The sequence below is a fragment of the Periophthalmus magnuspinnatus genome, chromosome 8 (assembly GCF_009829125.3).
Source record: "Periophthalmus magnuspinnatus isolate fPerMag1 chromosome 8, fPerMag1.2.pri, whole genome shotgun sequence".
In the NCBI taxonomy this organism is placed as follows: domain Eukaryota; kingdom Metazoa; phylum Chordata; class Actinopteri; order Gobiiformes; family Gobiidae; genus Periophthalmus; species Periophthalmus magnuspinnatus.
The window spans coordinates 26,169,404-26,184,097 of record NC_047133.1 but is presented as its reverse complement, the minus strand read 5'-3'; the positions used below and the strand labels follow the sequence as shown (position 1 = coordinate 26,184,097).

At 39.1% G+C, this 14,694-nt stretch overlaps 1 protein-coding gene across 1 annotated transcript in view; it reads right to left on the bottom strand.

Moving 5' to 3' along the window:
* prkar1b (protein kinase, cAMP-dependent, regulatory, type I, beta) overlaps positions 1 to 14,694 on the bottom strand; it is a 48,664-nt gene that overhangs the window by 14,869 nt on the left and 19,101 nt on the right. Inside the window, exons 5-6 of the mRNA XM_033971328.2 lie at positions 4,980 to 5,041; positions 2,331 to 2,377 (exon numbers count right to left, since the gene is read on the bottom strand). Of these exons, the coding sequence (XP_033827219.1) occupies positions 2,331 to 2,377; positions 4,980 to 5,041 (109 nt within the window). The remainder of the gene's footprint in view (positions 1 to 2,330; positions 2,378 to 4,979; positions 5,042 to 14,694) is intronic.

Sequence of the window (14,694 nt, the reverse complement as noted above, 5' to 3'; positions counted from 1 at the left end):
GCAGTGAAAAGAGAACTGTACCGACATGATCTTAAAGGACAGGTCAGGAAGAAACCATTACTCTAAAAGAAACATAAAAAAGCCAGATTACAGTTTGCAGGAAGAAGGACCTTATTTTTTTAAGACATGACCTGTGGTCTGACAAAACTAAAATTGAACCGTTTGGCCATAATGAGCATCATTATGTTTGGAGGAAAAAGAGGGAAGCCAACAAGCCTGAGAACACCATCCCAACTGTGAAATACAGGGGTGGCAGCATCATGTTGTATGATTGTTTTGTTCCAGAGGGACTGGGGCACTTCACCAAATTTATAGCATCATGAGGAAAGAACATTATGTGGAAATACTGAAGTAACATCTCAAGACATCAGCCAGAAAGTTAAAGCTTGGGCGCAAATTGGTCTTCCAAATTGACAATGACCCAAAGAATACTCCCAAAGTGGTTACAAAGCGGCTTAAGGATAACAAAGTCAATGTTTTGGAGTGGCCAGCTGAAAGCCCTGATCTCAATCCTATTGAAAATTTATGGGCAGACAAAAAAAACATGTGCGAGGAAGGTGGCCTACAAACTTGGCTCAGTTACACCAGTTCTGTCAGGAGGAATGGGCCAAAATTCCTGCCTGAAGCTTCTCAAAGGATATCCAAAACGACTGACCCAAGTCATACAGTTTAAAGGGAATGGTACCAAATACTAATGAATGTATGTAAACTTCTGACTTTGAAGAAATTAAGGAAGAATTGTCTAAAACATCCTTTTCTCATTATTATAATATAAATTATTTTGAAAATCCTAATTGAGTTAAAATTGGAAATGTTTAGTCTGATTTCATGTCAGAGTGAGAAAAAAAGCATATGTGCCTTTTTAGAGTAGGTATATTTCTGGTTTCCACTGTATATATGTATGTTAAGTGACTTAAAACACTAAATTTACGATTAATACCCTGTAAGAGTTTTTTATGGAGATCAAAAGCAGCAATTCAAATGTACATTATTCTGTGTATTAATTGGTTGACTGTCCATAAACCATCCCACATATCAGTGTTGTCTGTCAGTAAAGACAGTGCTGTTTACATCAGTGGTGGTGCTGTCAGCTCTCAGCCTCTTTATGGGATTGCAGCAGATTTACAGCAGGTCTAATGAGAGACATCTCCACACTTTAATAAGCTCCGCACTGGGCTTGGAGTAGTTTAGTGTCTGTGTTGTGACTGAGAGGCAGCTGATGTCTGTGTGAGATTTACTAACACCATACCAGACAGATTCAGACCATTGTAATATCCTGCAAGCTATTATGAAGTGCTTTATTTGTTAATATATAGACTGTATTTTAATGGTCATCATGAAAGTCAAGATGCAAGTTATAAAAATATTCACTTTCTAATAAAAAACTACAGCATCTCAGCACTGACTACATTTTTAATATTATTATATTTTACAAAGTGCAAATCTGCACACTTATTTGAAGTATTTTGCTATGTTTGCTATATTAATTAATCTGTTAACATTTATTTTTCAATATTTGTTATTATTTTGTATTCTGTGAGCTACTGTGTCTTAGTAATTTCCCTTGTGGAGCAATAAAGTGTATCTAGAAAAAGTTTCTGTTTTTGCTACATGTTGCCATCTTTGTTGATAAGTGTTTTTATTGTGTTCCTTAAGTAAACGCTAAAGCAAAGTAAAGAACTTGTATAAGCTATATTTAACAGGACAATCTCTGCAGCCAGGACTTCTCCACTTCCCCTCACTTTGCTGTGGTGGGCAGACTGTATCAGCGTGGCACTGGTCCGTCTGTGCCCAGTGCCTGTGTACCAGCCTCTGTAAGCTGATAAGGCCACTTCCTGTTTAACTTTCTGTCAGCTCCTCTTTTATCTTCCCACTTAAACTCTATCCCTCGCTTTTAGGCTCACTAAGACAAAGGACACCCTCGTTTTGGCTCACCCCGCGGAGAGCTGAACCCTATACGGTCTTGTTGAGATTGTCATTGGACTGGAACTGAACTGTGTTACGGACAAAACATAATGGCAAGGGAATACAACCTGTGCATTGTTGGAGGGCGGTATCTCAATTTGAGTTTGAAATCATTTCCCATAACACAGCAAATAAGCAGATCCAAAGTTTACTTATCCTTGTAGCCATTATATGGAAGAGTAAAGGTAAAGGCATTTATACTAAATTAAGCCTATTATACTGCTGATGTGGACTTGTTTTGTTCTTGTCCTAGTCCTTGTTCTTGTTCTTGGTCCAGGTCAGGTCCAGGTCTAGTTTTAGGCCCAGTTTTGATATGGTGTATGTGCAAGGGTGAATGCACCCCTTATGTTATAGAAGCCACTTACATCCACTTCTCCTTGGTCAATCACATAGAAGTTGTCTCCCTCATCGCCTGAAAGATAAAAAAACCAAAAACAAAATATGTATAAAATGTTTTACAGTTTATAATCAAAACTGACCCAAAAATCCAGAACACCTGTGATACAAATCTGCACACACATATGGGGCCTATAGTTTCTTATAGGCACTCTTCACACCCACTTTAGGTACTCATCTATTGGCAATAATGTTTCAGAATACCTCGCCTCTTGCCCTTGGTTGTTTGGGTATACGCAACCTACTTCAAATGATGCCCGACAGAGCATGATGAATGAGGCAGACTAAAATATATTTAAGATTTGGGAGTACAATAGTGAACTTTTCCAGCATATTTGTAGCACATTGTGTCCGGAGCTGTTGTTGTGTGGCTTTACTTGAGTAGTTGAAAGGAACAGAGCACCCTGAGAGTAAAGTTCACAGGAGTTCACACGGCTAATTAATAGTGAGCAAAGGGTGGCCATCCATCATAGTGCTCTATTTGTCACTGCGATGCTCCCTGTGTCCACTGTGTCCCAGTCAGAGCAGACCCTGCAGCAGCCCGGCCCTGTTTCTCTCTTTCCCTCTTTCATCTCTTCTATCTTTCCTCCAGATCCCTCTCGCTCTCCCTCTTTTCTTCTGCTCTTCCTGTCTTTTATCACATATGTATTCAGGCCTTTGTTTGGCACCACTCTAGCCCCCCTGCGCCTGAGAGTGAAGGCAAATATTTGGCTAGAACATCCATACACAGTGACATGTGCATTTGTTTCAACACAGCATAATTGGGGTCTACTGATGTTTTTGGCTACTTTTTCAAAGCTGCATCTACAAGGCTTTTACCAGCAAAAGCATAATTGTATTTTGGAATTGTGTTCAAAATGTCCCGATCACACAATGATATTGATATATTATTGATAGTAGGTCTAAATTGTGAGATTAGTTCTAATATATCATTGGTCTTGTACAATATCTTTCAATTAAGGGCGGACGATATGCCTAAAAAATTATCATCACAATTTTAGTAAAGGCAGATCACAATCTCAGTGTTATATCACTAATAAACTCATGTACTCTTTGCATATTTACATATCTTTTAAATAATCTTCTTAGAGTTCACACCTCACTGTGATTGTCTAAACCCACTTAGAGTATGAAATAGGCTAACCAATGGGAGGAGTGATTCAGAAGTGTACTTTATTATTTTTTTTGCATAGAGCTGCATTAAACAAAGAAGCAATGAATCAAGTTACAATTTCAACCAAATTACATATTGTTACAAGTATGAGATCACACTATATATGTGATCATTATATGGTCCAGCCTTACTTTCAGTTTCATTTTATTCAATTTTAACAAATCCATTGTATAAAATCATTCTGCGCTCAGTAGCTTACAAATGGTCTATAGATTGTGTGGGATGAGGGCTGGTACTCTGAAGCTCTACAGTAGCCCCATAAGAATGACACTACACCAGCCCGCACTGTATACTGTATATAACACTGTACTGTATATAACAATGGGTGGCTTCAGAGCAGGACCTGCTAAAGTCAGACTAACACCAAATTAGGACTGATATCTTCAAGCCCAGTGGGCGTGGTCTATGGGGGGTACAAGCCTGCACTTATGGTCAATGTGAATCTATGTAGTTGTAAAGGCAGTCTTATCTGTACTAGGGTGTAATGCTTTGTGTGAATGTGTGTTTGACTGTTTACATTGTGTCTGTTTGATAGCACTTTGAGTGGGCTGTGTGGGGGCACTGGAAAAATACAATCTGCTCCCGGTGATCTGAAAGTCCCATATGACTAGTTTGACCTATGTTCGGCATAAGCACAAGTATATATGTCAATGGTGCAGCATCAGAAAGTAGAGAGGTGTAATGTGTAATACATGTAAAATTGACACTTGATATGCTGAAAGGGAGGGAAACACATAACAATAGATAGTATTGGCATAACATTACTCCCATCGCAGAGTAAGGAACTACCCTGCAACTATTTTTCCTTAAGGTTGTGCTGATGTAATGAGAGTTTGAATTACTCAATTTTACAAAAGAAGAAGTGGCACAGTTTTCTAAATGGAAAACTCTCAAATAGCAACAGTAGATAGGGTGGGTTCAGAATTTAAAGGGTAAAGTCAGCAAAATCACAATTTTGGGACACATTCATAAACTCAGTCACATATGTATATAAGATACCATACTTATATTATATTTCCACAGTATGAACATAAATGATCATGGTCACATTTTTATATAGCGCTTTTCCACCTTCAAAGCACTCACAGAGCTTTACATCAAGGAACCACTCACCCATTCACACAACTGTGTATGCAGGCACTGGGGGCAAACACCAACTGAGCTACTGTCATCCATAAGTAATATTAACATTATGCAATGGTGAATTGACATGTATACCCTCCACTCACAGAATTTGTGCGTGCATATGTATGTATGTATGTGTATGTATATATATATATATATATATATATATATATATATATATATATATATACACACACACACACACACACACACACACACCCACACACACCCCTACACACACAGACACACACATATATAGATAGATATAGATAAATTACACTGAATTGCATTAGACTTATACTGTATAATGAATACATACCTTGCTGGATGACAGTCTCCCCAGCGATGTGCGTTACAGGGAACATGGCATCAAATATGTCACTGGAACAAAAAAGACACAAAAAGACTTTAAATACAAATGTCTATTTTCTTTTAAGGTGCGCTATTTTGCATTTAGATATATAACTCCATAACAGATAAGAGTCAGCATAATCAATAAGAAAAGTCTGTCATCTGGGGCCATTATTCATTGCCAAGCAGGTAGAAAAGCCAACGAGAGCGCCGGGAACTCTGGATGACCCCCAAAACACACACACCAAACAGCTACCTGAATGTGGGCAAAAATTTCATCATTATTTTACTCATGAAAAAAACATTAAAGCAAGTGTCTGCAAGTCTGTATACTCTACTGCACAAGGTCTTAAGCAGGGTTTATCCGAAAAGCAATTATAGTTCAAAAATACAAGTACTTAAATGGCATAGGCTTGTGAAAATGTTACAAACCTACAAGTTGTTACAGTTTTGTTCGTCAATAAAATGCTACGATTTACACACTTTCTCATAGTCTAGATTGGCATTATTTTATGCCCCTGAAAGCTCCCATTGACAATATGAACTGAAGCAACTGAGACAACAAACAGAAAAGCACCACCTTAAGCACTTAATTTGAGCTTTTAGGGAAAGTGCCAGTTTGGCTGTTTCTAATCGGAACGTTTAAATGCATGAAGCCCTCTCAGATTAACATGGGGATGTGTCGGGACAGGAGAAAACCTTATATGCTTCCTCTCCTCCTCCCTACCCCATTTCTAACCTTGAGGGTGTATTTGTCTATCTAATCTGCAGCATACCAGTTGTCTTAGAGAATTATAGGCGCAAATCTATAAAAGAGGGTCGCCATATCAAAGACTTCATACTCTCTGACTGGAAACGACCAGGTTGAGAGGTTGTGAGCATGGATTCCTTATGAAAACACACAAGTTTGTACAAAATGGCGCACTTGCTAATCTGCGGTGAACAGATGTTGTGAGAAACATCTGAGAAGATTGTTCAGGTGGTTGGATCAGTCTGAAAAAGCTTCTTGTGGTATTTGTTTATGTGACAATGAATAAGCACAAGACTTAAAACGGTGGATTCTGGCCAAGAGTGCCCCTACAGCTGGCCCCTGACTCACTCGTACAACAACAGCCACTAACCACAGCTCACGCATCTGTGGAGAAAATAGAAAACACTCAGGCTTTGAAGTGCAATGCTAAGCTTAGAGTTAGCTACAGTGCACTGATGCCGCGCACATTAATGACCTGATATGCATGCAAACTGGCAATAATATAGTGAAGCAAAAAGACGTTCATTCAGATATTAGGTCACTTTGTTGGTGATTAGTCAAACCAACATCTGCAAGGTGACTCTATCCGGGCCAGCTGCACTTTTATTTGATAAATTGTGGATAAATAAGTGCCTAGTTAATTGAAAACATTAAAAACAGAAAACTTTAATCGTCACCAGTCGCCACGTCACTATACAAAACAGATTTCTACAGATTTGCAAAAAGCCAATACATAGTTAAAAAGTACACTGTGTAACTTTTCTTGTGGAGCCACATGTTTGTCTATATGAAGATGTTATTGCTTGACCTAGAATGTTCCACAGTATGGCATTGTACTTGGCTATATCCATGGAGAAAAGCAACTGACACCACCAGACCAAGTTACAGGTCAGTTCACTGGAGAAGCGAGCCTACTCTAAGAAAGAATGCATTTTTTTCAATACAACATCTGTTAAAGAATGTGGAATATACCAGGCAAAGCAAAAAGATAAGAAAAATACTTGATGCACCCTTAAGATGGGTTGCTTAGTTTAAAATTTTGTTGTGTTTTAAATGAACATATGGTATAAAATCAATTTCAATTCAAAAGAGATTATCAGGATTTGTTAGAACTTGAGCTGGAAGTCTATATTGTCCGTCTGAACCGGAAGCCTTGTGCCCGGCTTGTGATGCTGACAGTGATAATGATGCATTAGCTGAGACCGCGCCACATCAGAGACACAGCCCAGGTAATTACCCTTGACCGCCTTTCTTATTGCACGGGCCACCACTCCGCGACCCGCCCTGAACGCACCGCTGAGCACAACAAAGACTCATGCACATAATTACTTCCCCCTGTCTTTACCTGTCTCTCTTTCCCTTTTCTTCATTCCCAACTTCCTCCATCACTTTTTCTCTCTCTCAATTACCCCTTTCTTCCATCGACTTATCTGCCCGATCCTCCCATCTCCCGGTCCGTCGCTCCTCCTGCCTGTCAAAGATGGGGCGATTAATCTTAACCTTGTGCTACCTGTAGTCTTCCTGACCTTAAAAAAGCCCAGAGTCCTCCTCACAATGGGAGTGCTGTTCTGACAGAGACAACCCAAGACACTGTGGGTCTGGGAAATACAAGACCAAGCTCCTGTCATCAGATGCTCCGAGATACGACGTCATGCACACACTGCTTGTGTCCAAAAACGCAAACATGCAAAAATATATCAGTTGTTTACCTTCTTTCATCCTAACAATGTTGACATGATTTTGATTTCATTTGAAGTTTTACAATGTACCCAGGCCAAATGATGTCACAGTGAATGCATGTAATCTGTTTCCTCAGCCATCAAAGGGAAAATGTAAAAACATCAAAGATTAGACAAGAAAATTATAGTGAATGTACGTCCGCCATGTTTGTAGGTGCCAGATTATAAATGTTCCTAATTGTGTTTTGTCTAACACTGCCTCTCCTGGTTCATGACTCTCTATGCATCAGTAAGATATCCATCAACAAGAGGGAACCTGCTGTACCATTCAGGCCAATGATCCATAAAAGTTTTTTGATTTTTTTGGCAATAGTGTCAAAAGTTAATCAGTTTTGAAACTTAGTCAGTATTAATCATTGCAAGGGCTTAATTTCAGAAAGTCTTGCAAAAGCGAATCACTACTAATTGCAATCAAAACAGACTTGATGCATCTGAATAACAAGCGTCTAATTAACAGCATTGTGTGGAGTGCAATTACATAATTCAATTCATCTTTATTCTGGACTCATGGTCCATTTTAAAACAGACAAGAACAGTGACAATACAAACAATTAACACAATTAAAAGACAACCACATCAGTGTCTCCACATCTTTGACTGACAGCATATTGCACTGAATCTTATATTTGTGAGTGACATTATGATTTCATTTCTGACCGATTCAGCCTGCAAATAAAACTGTACATTAAAGTTCTTAGTACAGCTCGCAAAGTGCACTAGTCCATCGTGACCAGCACAAGAGCACCCGCAAAGCATCATTACAGCCAAAATGTATATCATCAGTAGAACCAACCTTGCACACAAGAGTACTTTCCTGAGCATACAGCATCCTACATTTTCTATAAATATCATCCTCATCTGCCATGTCTTCAATGCTGACATGCCCAAGATATTTCATTTTAGTTGTAACACTCAAAACAACATGAGACAGGCAAAAATCAGGATATTTCATAGGCCTATCCTCTTTGGTCCTTACTCCTGATGCTTAATATCATGCTCCTCCATAAGCACCTAAGAACATAAAAAACTCAAACAGGCCAACCAAGCTATTGACTTTAATAATAGATATTTCTCAGACATACTTTTTGACATATTATAACCTTGTTTATAGAATATTGACTTACACAAGCATTTAATTCATCCGGTATACTGTCTGAGTGGAACAAGTTTTGCAATAACAGCAGAGGGAACTTCCCTGCTCTCTTTGCCTCGGCTTGGCAGCACTATGCCCCTGGTTTGGCTGGCACACTGCTCAGACCATAAGTGCTTGAAGGATTCATTTTCACTACCACAGCTTCAACAGTCATTTAGACAACTGCTCCTGGCGAATAAACAATAGTCTTTGTTACATAATTACGTGGAAATACATAAGCAAGATTCAAATGTAGACTAAATCAACACATTGTTAGAACATTGGATGGGATGTAAACACAAATAAACAAAAAGTTATTATCAGTCATAAAATTTTTGAAAATTGCAGACTATAACAAGCCATAGCACTGATATTACTTAATTAAGTGTAGTGGTAAAAATACTAGTTACTTTAAAGATGCACTTTGTAACTTTTTTGGTGGATGGTCCGACACCTGTCTCAATGGAACTCAGATGACTCCATAAGGTCAAGTCAGATCTGTGCAGAGGCGAGACCACTCACAGTAAGAATGCATTTATATTATTTATATATTATTCAAACTACTTTTGAGAAATGTAAACACGTGCAATTGAATAAATGTCATTATGGAATGTTCAATGCCATACTGTGTAACATTCCAGTAAGTAATAACATCTCCTTGGAGACAAGCAGGTGATGGAACCCCACCAGAAAAGTTACCAAGTGCAGCTTTAACAAAATAAATAAATAAATAAATAAATAAATAATCATCTCATGTTAATTCTTGATCTCCAAGTGGATCAAATAGTGATTCCATGTCACACTCCACTGCTATTTAAACAACAACTGTATGGAAATGTGATGAAAGCTGCTTGTTATTTGTGGGAAACTATGAGGCTAGCATCTAATATGCTTAAACCACGCCAGTGCATATAAAAAAAGCAAACTGATGAGCCTCAGATTCCATTGTTGCCTGTTTATACAAGCATACAGCAACTTACTGTTAACAACAAGATAAGATTAAAACCAAAGGTGCTTTAGTCTGCATTCCTCACCAACCTATTATTACCATCTCCTGCACATTTCCAGCGACTGTACCAGCAGACTGTTGGACTATATGATTTGTTTCTGTTTTGTCAGCGGCGCATGTGTTAAAACTACTCATGATAGTGGCGAGTACAACTGTTTACAAGACTATTGTGTAAGTGGTTATAGTGTAATATCAGAGTGCTATGGAAAGCGCTTTTATGGGGAACACTAAGTGGCTTACAGTTTAATGTCCACAGTTAAAATCAGCTATGGAAAAACAAACCCACCCCAGTGTATGCTGTCTAATTACATAAAGCTAGCAGAGACCCAATGACTGACAGGGCTGACAATGGGCAGCTGTGTGAGAGTGTGTGAGAAAAAATGGAGATGAAGGAGCGGTAATTATAAAGCATTGAAGCATTGGAGGAGGATATTTATGACATGAAAGCTCTTGGCACGCGCCTCGTCTTTCCCCCGAGCTGCAGAAAATGTGAGGGACAGGGCCATGCCAGCTGCTGCAGTCTGCTCGTCGCTTGGTTCCTCCAGTCCAAAAGGCTGAGTAAATAACACCATGGAGTTGGGGAGAAGAAGAGAAGGACCATTTCATAAGACTTGCATATTTAAATCAACCACAAACCATAAAAATATTAATACGGTAATGATACACTACAGTAATGCATATTTTTATTTGGTTAAAAAAGGCAAAACAAAACAAAGAAGGACTTTATTAGTACAGATGTTGGAGAAGTTAATATTTTTTGCAGTAGTGAAAATAGCGCCGGTTAACTAGATCTCCATTCATACTTCAACAAAAAATGCTTTTTCCATTGACCTTCAAAGCCCTTTAAATCAACATTTAGAAAATCAATCTATGTAATAAGTGAATAAAACCTTTTTATGGACCGCCTGTAAGTATTTGGCCCTATCTCGCAATTGTGTCTCTAAAGTTTCCAGTGTGTCATCAAAATCAAACAACAGCAAAACAAACCTCCTAAGCAGAGGTAACTATAGGACAAATGACATAATCGTTTATCCTTCATAATACTTTCTTATGGTAAATTATGTGGGATGTGGCAGAACACAGAAGGAAGCCGGGTTAGGGAAACGACTATTTTCACTTCCTTATTCTAAAAAACCCAAGATGGTTCTCGCACAAGGACTTGAAACATGATGATGATGCTGCATGGTGGTCAAGGTGATTATTTGTTGCAAGTTGTTCTTTAAACCAAAGGCAGAGAAATGCGCTGTGTTAAAGTCTGACACCTGGATCCAGAGGGGTTTATAAGGAAGTAAATGTGCATCCTGTTGCCTGGAAGTATGCATGTGTCTTCAGTTATTTGTGAACTGCAGCCTCAAAGCACCTGTGCAGAGGAGGCTGTCTCAGTAAAGAGCATGCCACTGTATTCTGGGACCACCTTTGAGAAGCCAGATTTTAATCAGACTGAATTTTTCCCAGAAGTACCATTGCTCAATGAGGTCACAGGTCTTGAGTTAATTACTGTCACTTGCTGTAAGACAAAAATGTGTGACAATAACAATGGTTGTGACTAAATCAGAATCAGATAAGACAATGCAATCCTTCAATGAATGCTTGAGCAATATGAAGTGCAAGTGACATGGGCCAGCTATGTATGTCATATCTGCAGCACTAACAGTCACAATGTTTTATGTATGATACAGATTCACAATATCAAATTTTAATAATATGATTATTAGGAGAAAACACGTCAATATTTTACAATTTTTCAGTGAAAATTATAGGTCAGTTTCATTCACAATGTGACCAGTTTATGAAATCATAGTTTCTGAATTAAGTTAATGTGACGTAAAAGGGCAGATATTCTTTTATTGAATTGAAATAACCTATTTTTGCTTCTAAAATTCTTTCAATTATTGTGACCTGAATAGTCCGGTTTATCAATTGACCAAATTATCTCGACATCCCTAATCCATAATAGAGTTTTTTTTTTCCTTTACAGTTTCTAATAATGTCCTTATAACCTTGCAACTCATGATTTCTTGCAAATAAAATGTATGCACCTTTGCTCTCAGTGTCAACCCTGGGTATGGTACATTGTCTCAGCTTCCTCTGTAGTCAGGGCTGTGCAGAACACTCAGCTGAAATCACACCAAACTGACCAATATCAGCTTCATGAGAGGGCAATCAGCCTCTGTCACCCACACACTACACAGTTTTTAGCCTCAGTGCCTTCTTCACACTGGCATGGCACTGGCCTGGCAAAAGGAAGGCCCGAAATAGGAGAGAGGAGGTGGGACACCAAAACCACTTGAGTGGAGTTCCATGGAGACGACACAGTGCTGGTAAGTTGCACCTACATGAGGATGACCACGAGGCCAGGTTAGACAAACGGACACCTTCGCACTCACGTACACAAGCGCGTCAAATCGGACCCAGTGCTGGCACCCACTGTATGCTAATCTTAGGTGGGTGCGGGTTCAATGTGGTCACCTCCTGGAAAGCATGCACTGTAGAACTGGCAACTGGACATAAAGACACTAGTCATCTTTTTTGGTTCATTTGGGGAAAGTTTAATCATAAAACATTAAGCAAAAGTGAGCCCTTTGTATAATATTTTCTTTTATATTAGCTAGCAAAGTTGTTGCAGCTATAATAACTACTGGAGAAAGTGATGCTCATCTATTGACAACTTACGGGACAGATCTGTGTAGAGGTGACCCCGCTAAGAGTATGAATGCATGTTTTGAATGGAGACATATAATACATAACACATCTATAGCAACAAGCAGGTGGCAAACACTATACCACTAGTTACATAAGTTACATAATAATACATAATTTAAATATTGGTAGTTTGCTGGAAAAAATATACATTACAAAAGTAAGCAACAGTCCCTAGTGTTGGGTTCAAACACAAGCTGATATGCTCTCAGGTCATATGTGGTCATACTGAAAAATGTACAAATATGTATCTTACTCTTCCTTCTCCACCACACGTCAGTCAAGTCAAGTATTCTGAGTATATCACTGCCTATAGTGTTTTACCTATTGCTTGATGATGTTTATGCTGTCCCTCACTATCCCATTTTCAGGCATTTTCACACATTGTGAATGCCCTGTGTTGTTTGCTTTGGGGAATAAACCAGTGGGCTCCTTCCTCCACTTGGAGCTAAAAAGGGTCAGTTTGAATAAGGTGTTGACAAGACTTAAGCCCCTGCACCTCTGATGTGTCTGCCACTGGAATGAGACAGGGAAAGGCCAGGCTGGATTGAGTTTCAGGGCATTCCAAGTAGTTACAAATGTATTATCTGCAACATAAAAAGACTATATGTTGTGGACAAGTGTCAGTGCTAGTTCCTCAATTACCCAGCCCTAGACTTATCTCCTAGCCTATCTCACAGTGCATATCCTGACATGTCCCTAAACATCACAGGAGCATGCCGCGCTCCTGGGGGCATGTCTTTTCCTCCCCTCACTGAACATGACTGTTAGACTGCTATAGAATTATTGCCTTTTGAAAAAAAAAAAAAAAAAAAGCCTTGCCCTACAGAGCTCAGGATCGAACAAAAATGGATGTTGGCAAAATCTTCAATTTTTCTGACCACAGTACACAAAATCAATTGAAATGCATCAGCTAAAACAGTTACATATGAGCCAATGCTGAGTCACTGATGATAACCAGATTCACCACTACAGTATCAAAAAACGAATTTGAGTTTTTAATTAACATTGGCTAACAAAAAATTAAATGAGGCGTGACTTCAACTTATTTGCAACAACAATGAGGTGTAAGTTTTTCTTTAAACATGACCCAACTTTTCTGTCACTAGTGTTACGCTCGACATGGGGCACAGCCGGTCCTTTGTTGTGGTTAAAACTGAGAGGTGTTTACACAGCACAGCACATTATACCTGTGCCCTTAATCTGAGATGAGGAAAAAAAAGAATGCCTCCGAGGCCTGAAGAAACGGAAAGAGTGAGCAGTAGATTAGCAGATGTAGAGAACTGAACCAGAAGAATCCAGAGCTAGAGGCTACGACATTGGAATCCTATGTGTATGCAGTGTTTGTGTGCATGTCTGAACCTTAGTCTCCGTACACACCTCCTCGCTGTTCAACATCAGAAGTCTGACTGACAAGACTTCCCAGCTGTGAAGGGGCAGGACTTGGGAGACATGCAGCCTGCAGATCTGGACTTTGTTGAGCAACGCACTGGCACCTTGTGTATAAAAGTATGGAATGCACTCATGCCAGTAATACGTAGCCGAACAATGTGCTCATTTGACTAATATCTGCCGCTCTGAAATCTACTTTTATGGACTTAAAAGGTGCACTGTGTAACTTTTCTGTAGATTTTCTGTTTATGGTATTTGCTTTACCTGGAATGTTCCACACCATTGCATTAGACTTTATCTTCATGAAAACAAGAAGGTGTTTTTCACATTTCACATATGTATGAGCACCACAAACAACTGTAATTGAATAAATGCAAGTTTAATACCATGCTGTAGAACATTCCAGTCAAAGCAGTTACATCTCCATGAAAGCGTACAAGTGGAAGTCTATAGTATGTCTTTAAATGCACTTGTGGAAGTTTCTGGCCTAATACATATTGAATCATGCTTTTGAAATAACAAAAGGCTAAGGGTGATCTTCTGAATCTACATAGTTGTGTGAATTTTCCAATCTCTTGATTTTAATGGACAGGGAATTCACACATTTTCTCTGTTATGGTTGGGTGCCATATCTTTACATTGTGAGATAGGGTCAGTGCCTTAGCAGAGAGCCATCTAAATGCCTCTACCAACACACAGTATAATTTGACCGTGCATTTTGGCTCTGGCCAGACCTATCCGGATATATAAAATTATAGCTTTCTCACTCTGACTTGACAAGCCGTTCTCCTGACCATGAGAGGAAGATTAGTGCCAGAAACTCAACTGGAGTGACACCCACAAACCACCAAGGAGGTCATGGGAGAATTAACACGCTGTAACTAGGCTGTTGTCCATGTCCGTGCGCTGGAACCTATCACAGTAGCATAGACAAACGGACTGGATGTATACAATAGTGAG